This window comes from Labeo rohita, chromosome 6 (genome assembly GCF_022985175.1).
Source record: "Labeo rohita strain BAU-BD-2019 chromosome 6, IGBB_LRoh.1.0, whole genome shotgun sequence".
Taxonomy (NCBI): Eukaryota; Metazoa; Chordata; class Actinopteri; order Cypriniformes; family Cyprinidae; genus Labeo; species Labeo rohita.
Window position 1 is genome coordinate 22,876,280 of NC_066874.1, and position 9,121 is coordinate 22,885,400.

The 9,121-nt window shown below is 34.5% G+C and overlaps 1 protein-coding gene across 1 annotated transcript; it reads left to right on the top strand.

The window, feature by feature from the left end:
- The first annotated feature begins 4,076 nt into the window (after positions 1 to 4,076).
- Positions 4,077 to 9,108, top strand: lrrc15 (leucine rich repeat containing 15). The gene is given in 3 exon segments (XM_051111718.1): positions 4,077 to 4,517; positions 7,039 to 8,193; positions 8,195 to 9,108. Coding segments are annotated over 2 exon segments (1,719 nt in total). The 5' UTR covers positions 4,077 to 4,517; positions 7,039 to 7,044; the 3' UTR covers positions 8,765 to 9,108.
- The last annotated feature ends 13 nt before the right edge of the window (positions 9,109 to 9,121 follow it).

Sequence of the window (9,121 nt, forward strand, 5' to 3'; positions counted from 1 at the left end):
AGGATAATTTTGTAATGATTTTTGAAGTTGAGGGAGAAAATACAATTGGAGTTTTTCGACATACCCTAACTATCTTGAGCCAGAATACACAGAGTTTAGGCAGAGCAAGACAAGATGAGCATTTGAGATTAAAAAGTATTTAAATTGTTTTATTTTTATGAAAATAACCAAACATTTCGCTATAGATAAGACCCTTTTTCCTCAGCTGAGATCATTTACAACTGCATTTGAGATTGTTTGAAGCCGCATTTAAACTGCATTTTGGAAGTTCAAACCCAGGGCACCATAGCAGTCCATTATATGGAGAAAAATCCTGAAATGTTTTCCTCAAAAAACATAATTTCTTTACGACTGAAGAAACAAAGACATGAACATCTTGGACGACAAGGCGGTGAGTACATTATCTATAAATTTTTGTTCTGGAAGTGGAGTTCTCCTTTAAATACTTCTCCATCCTTGTCTGAACCATGACTCACAGCAGTGCTGTCTTGATAGCACACTGATGTTTGAGTTATCTGCTTAGAATCCTTCAAATTTTCTTTAGAAGTATATGATTTATCCTATATAGGCTTATAGTGTTACTGAAGAAGAGCCCTTGCATATGTGATAAAACAGAATTGTTTACAAGCCTGGAAGCCCAAGAAGAGTAGACAATGAGATGAGTGGAACTCCGATAAGAAAATTACATCACATGCAGAAAAAACATCCAATCTTATCATCAACACAGTCCTTTTTTGCTGCAAGAGGATATTCAGTGTTTACATAAATGAACACTGTAAAATGCCTGTAATATCTCTTTTTAGCTCTGCATGTCCTTCAATATCAAGTGAGCTTCCTCTCATTGTGGTGACAGAATCATAATATTATTCTGTGTTAAGTAAAAACATTCATCATGGGATTGGCGAATGGGAGTGCCATTACGGTGGTCAAGTGTGTTACGTGGCGCAGTCTTCCAAATTCATACTGATTGTACAGATGTTCCCTCTGCTCACTCTTGCTTTATATCAGTAACATATCAGTATAACATAGTATTTTTTTTTATGTAATTATATTTTTAAAAAAAATTGTAATTAGACTTTAAAATTTTTTTATTTTATTTTATTTTATTTTATTTTATTTTATTTTATTTTATTTTATTTTATTTTATTTTATTTTATTTTATTTTATTTTATTTTATTTTATTTTATTTTATTTTATTTTATTTTATTTTATTTTATTTTATTTTATTTTATTTTATTTTGGGCTATAAGTATATTTTACAATTAATTCCTGTGATGGCAAAACATTTTCAGCAGCCAGTATTCAAGTCTTTAGTGTCACATGATCCTTTATAAATCATTCTAATATTTTGCTCAAGAAACACTTCCTATTATTGTTGAAAATGTGGAATATTTCATTAAAAGTAAAAGAAAGAAAAAAAATTATTGGAAATAGAAACATTTGTATCATTATAAATGTTGTTACTGTCCTTTTTAATTAATTTGATGTGCTGTTGCTAAATAAATAAATAATGGACCCCAACCTTTCAAATAGTAGTGTACATATAGACACATCTAATTATATCAGGAAATAAATATTTAATATTTTGTCTCATAAACATGCTGTTGGAACAAATTCCTATAATTCATTCAGTTCTCTGTTGTACGGGTTTATGAGTGTCCATGTTATTGGGTTGTTGGGTTTTATGGTCAATCTAGTTGTTTTTAAGAGAGCATTGGAAGTAGACTACTTGAGGTTTTAGACCCACTCTAGTTGCAAAAGACGCAAAGAGAAAATGATGTAAACATTTACAGCTGATTAGTTAACATACTTTCAGAGTGCTGTAAGACATGGCACAACTTTTAACAGCCCATCTGTGGATGTTTGATGAAGGGAGGTGGCTTGTTTATTTCTAAAACACGTGCAGTAAACCCAACTCTGAGCTAAATAATGAAAAAAAGCCTAATAATTACAATGGAACTGCTAATCTATAATCAAAGTATACTAATATGAAAACATCAGTATTGACTACTATCTTCCAGTTATACTACCAAGATTATATGGAGATTAGTAGTGAAGACAACTATTGGAAATTAAAAGTAATATTTCTTTCTTCTGCTAAACACAAAGGAAGCTATTTTGAAGTATAAGGGTAACTGAACAGTTGGTAACCATTGACCTCAATAGTATGAAAGAAAAATACTATGGATCGAAACTAATAACCCTACACAGACCCCACTTTTTTGTGTTATTTTTCATTATTTGATTGTATTAATGTTTATTTATTACCAGATGCTTTTTTCATGCCAAGGAATCATCAAATTGACAAAGAAAGTGAAGTACCACAATATTCACATGGATGTTTTGATTTATGTTCTTTTTTTTTTAAAAGTTACCTCATTCCAAATATATGCTTCTTTGATACGCAATATTATAGCCTTTATCTTATTTGTTTTTAGAATAAACCAAAAATAACAGATTATTTGTAGAGTACAATACATAAAACAAAAAAACAAATACTGAGAAATCTGAAGATGTGTATGGGAAAGCAGAGGGATGCACAATATTGTGTGAGAATTGTGGGTACAGAAAACAATGTGATCATTTTTTTCAGTTTCCCGTACCGTAAATGCCCAGACTGACGCAAACATATTTTTCAAGGGAATTTACTATCTGTTGGAACTTTTTACTGAATAGGATTCTATGACTCAAGGAGTCACATCTCATCTGTGTACAGGAAGTAATTAAGTGCCAAGGAAAAGCTCACACCTTAAAGTAGGCCAGAATTTCTCTAATCACTCACATCCTTCTCTGCTGTCATAGGAATGGGCACAAGTCACAATGAGACATTTAAAAAGCACATGATATATGATGCATACATGTTCTAGGTGAACTTTTGCTGACCTTTGCTGGTGCTAGAAAAGATAAATTGACATGTATGTGGGAAGAACTGACAAATCTCATACGATCTTGGCCTTGAGGAATGTAAATCCATAGATTATTTTTGTTTTTATTACTGTACATTCTTTGTTGCCTGTTAAAATTCCTGAGTGTAAAATGACCAGCACCAGACCTACATTATCATCTTCTATATGCCTTCTTGTCTTGGAGTCCAAGATGATATATAACAAGACCTAATCTTCCTCATCCTCTTTCCAAAGGAAATGCTGATGGTGCAATTGTTTTCTTACAGCTTGTGATGATATCCAGTGTCAGTCCAGTGTGCAGGAGTCTTTTGAAAATCACCCACATTCCACTATTACTTTTCCATTCTGAATCCAGTCAAGGAGTTTGATTGCAACAGAGAACAGACAGAAATGAGAGGCGTGATGAATTACTTAAGTGGTGGTGACTTCATACGGTTTTGGTTTGCACTGTATATCATACAGAATCTTCATTGTAGAATATTATGATAAGCATGTTATTGTGTGTATATTTGTTTTGTGTAATTTATTTGAGAACATTTCAGTAGTTTTGCACAGCAAAAGTATAAGAGTATTTTTGTATGGCTGATGTAACTTTTGAAATAATTAAAATAGCAGTTTCGTGTCTATCCTTGGTCAAGATTGATGGGATTTAGAAAGTGATTAGCAATAAGTAATGCAATACTTTTTAGTGTTTTTTGTTTTTTTTACTCTTTACTCAATTTTCTTAAACTAAATATTGCCTTTTGTAGAAATGCTTTGTTCATAAATGATGAATTTTGCAATGTTCACTAGTTTTTGAACTGACCCAAGCTGAATAACAACACTACTGTCTTCATTTGAACTGCTTATTGCTGAATTCAACTTTTTTTAATAATTTATGAACTTTACACAGTCATTGAACTGAATTCATTGAACACTGAACTGACTGGAGCTGAATAATATGGGAGTTTATACTGGATGCACACAGACAGTGATTCATATGCTTTTGTGTATTAGTAACCATAGATGGAGAGAAATTCACTTCAGCAAAATAAAGCAGCACTTGCAAAATAAAAGGAAGGGTGGGCCCCACATTTATAGAGCAATAGAGGAAAATTCTTTTGAAGTCATCATGATCATTTTCTACAGTTCACTATAAGGTCACTTCTGGCCATCCTTGACAGAATTTAAACTGAACAGAACACCTTTTTGTAATTGGTTACATGTGTCCTTTGTCCTTTGATTCATTTGTATTAGTCTGCACAGTAACTGGAGCAATATGTTGAGCATACGATAGGTAAAAATAGTCTAACAATAGTTGATTCTTTTTTTGTTTACATACTAAATACCCACAAACTTCCTACCCCTTTAAAGGGCAGCACAAGGGTGTGGCCCCAAACCAGCATTTCCCCACCAACTCATTTCTAAATAATGTGGCTGAGTGTATGAGAGCTTTTGTACAAAGCGGTGCAGTCAACGGTTGACTGTAAAGAGGATAACCAGGAAGACATGAGGAGGCAGACAGGAATCTAACAAAGAAAACATTGCAGCTGTTTAAAAGAGACCTGGAACACACTTGGGCAACGGGGAGAGCAAAGCACCGATATCTCTGACATATCATCTAGTTCAAGGGTAAGATACTTTGTACTTATTCATTTGTACCAGCTGTTAGTTTGAGTTAAAAGTGAGCTAAACTAGTTAGCATTATTAAAGAATGTACTTACAGAATTTAAACTAACTGAGAGTCATGACTTTACAACATATTTGGTTAAAACACAAAGTTTCAACACAAAAACAATTAGTTAGTAAATGTCTAATAAGTACATTCCTGATTTTTTAAATACATTCAGTAACTAATTCATCAGTTTATAAAAATAGACTGTATTAGACAAAAGAGAAATGACAGCAAATAATAGCTGGATACATCTGAAAGACTACACAGTTAAATGTTCCAGCTCTTGCAGACTGTGGTTTAGATTTTCTGGAACAGATTATGAAGTCACCAAACATTTTTCCATGTGCTTTTCAATTTTGTCCTGACTTAAAATTGCATGCTTGCATGTATGCTTGTTTCCATTAAACGTGGAGACTAGCAGATAGAAAGTAATGGCATTTTCTTTAACAAAAAAAAACATTTTGAAGTCCAATGCTGAGAACACTGCAAATGTGTTGACCTTTTTATAGAAAGAAAAGAAAGAAATCAGTCATTGTCTTAATCAGGTGCATGTTCCTGTATGTAACGGGCTATTCAGAGCATACCAGAGTATATTTGTGACCCTGGACCACAACATCAGTCATAAAGGTCAATTTCTTGAAACTGAGGGTTATACATCATTTGAAAGCTAAATAAATAAGCTTACCATTGAATTTTTGGCCGACTGTTTGAATATCTGGAATCTGAGGGTGCAAAAAATGTTACTATTGAGAAAATCACCTTTAAATTTATCCAAATGAAGTTCTTAGCAATGCATATTACTAATCAGAAATTAAGTTTTAATATATTTACAGTAGGAATTTACAAAATATCTTCATGGAACATGATCTTAATATCCTAATGATTTTTGGCATGAGAGAAAAATTGATTATTTTGACCCATACTATGTATTTTTGGTTATTAACACAAACATACCAGTGCTACTTATGACTGGCTTTGTGGCCCAGGGTCGCATATACATATATATTCAGTATATTATATAATTGCTAAAATGGTCCATAGCTACAGATACAGAAAGAAGAGGAAGCCACCTTTAAGATAACATTTATTAACCGCATTCACAGAAAGTTGAGAAGTTAAGACACAAAAGTTTGTGTCATATAGGTGGAGGAATGATTTATGTCACAACAGCAATGTTTCCCAAGAGGCTTTATCACAAATAGCCAAGGGTTCCTTTTTTTTTTTCACCCTCTCTCTTCTAAATGACAGATTTAGGCTTTTGTATGGCTTTGAGTTTTCATGGGTCCTATTTTTTGGTGAAAATGAAGTAACTACACTCTTAAAAATAACAGCTCCAAAGGGGTGTTTTTGCAGTGAAGCCACAGAAGAACCATTCTTGGTTCCCCAAAGAACATTTCAGTGAACAGTTCTTAAAAGAACTGTTCTTTGAAGAACACTTTTAAAAAACTGCAGAACCTTTTTCCACTAGAAAGAATATTTTCTGCATTTGAAAGGTTCCATGGATGTTCTAGGTTCTTCATGGAACCATCGATGCCAATAAAGAACCTTTATTTTTAAAGGAGTAGTTCACTTTCACAACAAAAATGTACAGATAATGTACTCACCCCCTTGTCATCCAAGATGTTCATGTCTTTCTTTTTTTAGAAATTATGTTTTTTGAGGAAAACATTTAAGGATTTCTCTTCATGTAATGGACTTCTATGGTGCCCCTGAGTTTGAACTTGCAAAATGCAGTTTAAATGCAGCTTCAAAGGGCTCTAAATGATCCCAGCCAAGGAAGAAGGGTTTTATCTAGCGAAATGATTGGTTATTTTCTACCAAAAAATGTACAGTTTGTTTACTTTTTAACCTCAAATGCTTGTCTTGTCTAGCTCTGTGTGTATTCCGGTTCATGACAGTTAGGGAATGTCAAAAAACTCCTGTCTCACTTTCTCCTCCAAAAAAATTGTCCTAAATCGCTGTTTTACGTTTTTGTTTTTTTTGTTTTTTGTAAAGGGTGACTGACCTTCTTTGCATGTTCACTTTGTAAACACTGGGTCGGTACTTCTGCAGCAATGCAGGACGATTTTGAAGTTGGAGGAGAAAATGAGATGGGAGTTTTTCGACATACCCTAACTGTCATGAACCGGAAAACACAGAGTTCACACAGAGCTAGACAAGATGACCATTTGAGGTTAAAAAGGATTCAATTGTAATTTGTTTTAGAAAATAACCAATCATTTAGCCAGAAAAGACCCTTATTTCTCGGCTGGGATCATTTAGAGCTCTTTGAAGATGCATTTAAACTGCATTTTGGAAGTTTAAACTTAGGGACACCAAAGAAGTTCATTATATGGAGAGAAATCCTGAAATGTTTTCCTCAAAAAACATAATTTCTTCATGACTGAAGAAAGTGTAAGTAATAAAAAAGTGCAGAATTTGACAAGGCACTTCTTAGTTGTGTAGCAAATAATGACAGTATTTCTACTTTTGTTGTAGGAGTCAATGGATCTGGTGTGGTTCATGATTATTGGCATGTGTGCCATGAATGAGATTGCCTCTGCATGTCCAGAGAACTGCCAATGTAGGACAAGCAAAATCCTTTGCCAAGGTTTTATAATAAAAGAATTCCCAGCCTCCATCCCACCAACCACTGAAACCCTCTTCATCTCCAACACCAGCATTGAATCATTAAAACCAGCTGATTTTGAAACTTTTGCTGAGACACTCACTGTGTTTGTAGCCAAGGATTCAAGAATAGCTGTGGTGGATCCTCACACATTTGACCAAACCAGAAATCTCATTGCCTTAGGTTTCAGTGGAACAACGCTAACCTCTCTGCCACAGGATCTGTTTCAAAATCTAAAAGTATTATCAACTCTAACACTAAGTAACAACAAATTAGAAGATCTCCAACCATCTCTTCTCACCCCTCTTACAGTTTTGAACAACTTAGACTTAAGCAGAAACCTTCTAACCTCTCTGGCAGAAGATGCTTTCCTGGGTTTAGGAAAGCTGGAACAGCTCATGTTGCAGAGAAACTCAATCAGAATGCTTCACAGCAGTTCTTTTCAAGGACTCAGTCATCTCAAAGCCCTGTTCCTGCAACAAAATCACTTAACGGATATACCAGCAGGCGTCTTTGATGACCTGGTGAACCTTGAGATATTGCATCTTCAAGACAACAAAATCTCACAGCTACCAGCAAATCTCTTCTCAAACTTGTCAAAGCTGAAGAAACTCTACCTCTCCAACAATAGGTTATCATTGCTTCCCAATGCAATCTTTTTTAATCTTCCCAACCTAACTCATATATCACTGTACGAAAACCAACTCAGTAGGTTAACACCTGGGACTTTCGGCCCAATGGCCCTCCAGGAACTCTGGCTGTATGACAACATGTTAACCCACCTCGAAGAGAATGTGTTTAGCAACTTAACTGAGATTCGCCTTTTGGTTCTTAGTAGGAATCGGATTCAGCACATTTCTCCAGGTGCTTTCAGTGGCTTGATGAAACTAGAGGAGATCTCACTTCACACTAATCGACTAACCACTGTTGAGGCGGGGATATTCAAAGGTCTTCCAAAGTTAGTTAACATATCAATAGAGAACAATCAAATACAGCACATACCTTTAAAACTCTTGGATGGTCTGTCCCCATTTGCATCTCCTGGAGCTTCAGAACAATTCCCTACAAAACTTGCCGAAAGAATTTCTAAACTCTTTGTCCATAGTTGATAATATTATAGTTAATCAGAATCCCTGGAGGTGTGACCGTGACATAATACCTTTTCGCGATTGGCTTGGACAGTATCCAGAGAAAGTGAAGAATCTTACTTCTCTGATGTGCTTTACTCCTCCGGTCCTGAATGTTAGAAATATAAGAGATCTGAAGGAGGATGACTTCATGGTCAGCCAAACGCCAGTTGTGACAACGGTTGATCTTTCAGCAGAAAGTACACCAGCGGACAGTGAACCTACAGAGGGACATTTACCACACACTTCCCCAACCAAAACCTCAAACTCCACAACAGTGCCAGAAGACACAAGTGGAGGTGATGCTGTAGGTCAAGGTCTGTCCAAAGACAAACTCATAATCATTATAGCCATTGTCTGTACTGCTGTCATTGTCGGTATCATTGCCTGTGTGTTATGGAGGAGGAATAAACGAGGAAGTGAAGACTTGGACCGTCAAAGAAAAAGAAAAACAAACTCAGTTATCTAACATTACTTAAGACCTCTCTCTTTTAACAGTCTTTAGTGGATTTATGAAGAACATTCTTTTTTTATTTGGCAAATTATTTTAACAAAGGTTTGTTATGGATATTTTCTTTCTTTCTTTCTTTCTTTCTTAGTTCTTTATGTATAATGAAATGTAACAAAAATAATACAAAGCTGAGCTATATTAAAAATATAAAAATCATCTCTAAGTAGATATGATTTGGTAATCATAACCTCATGAATGTTGTCACATATGAAGAAATATACTGTATTTTCCTTTCTTGCCACTGTCAATGGTTATACACTTTCTGCAGTTCTGTATTAAACATGTTTTTCGTCATCGCAAAACCACTTTTATATA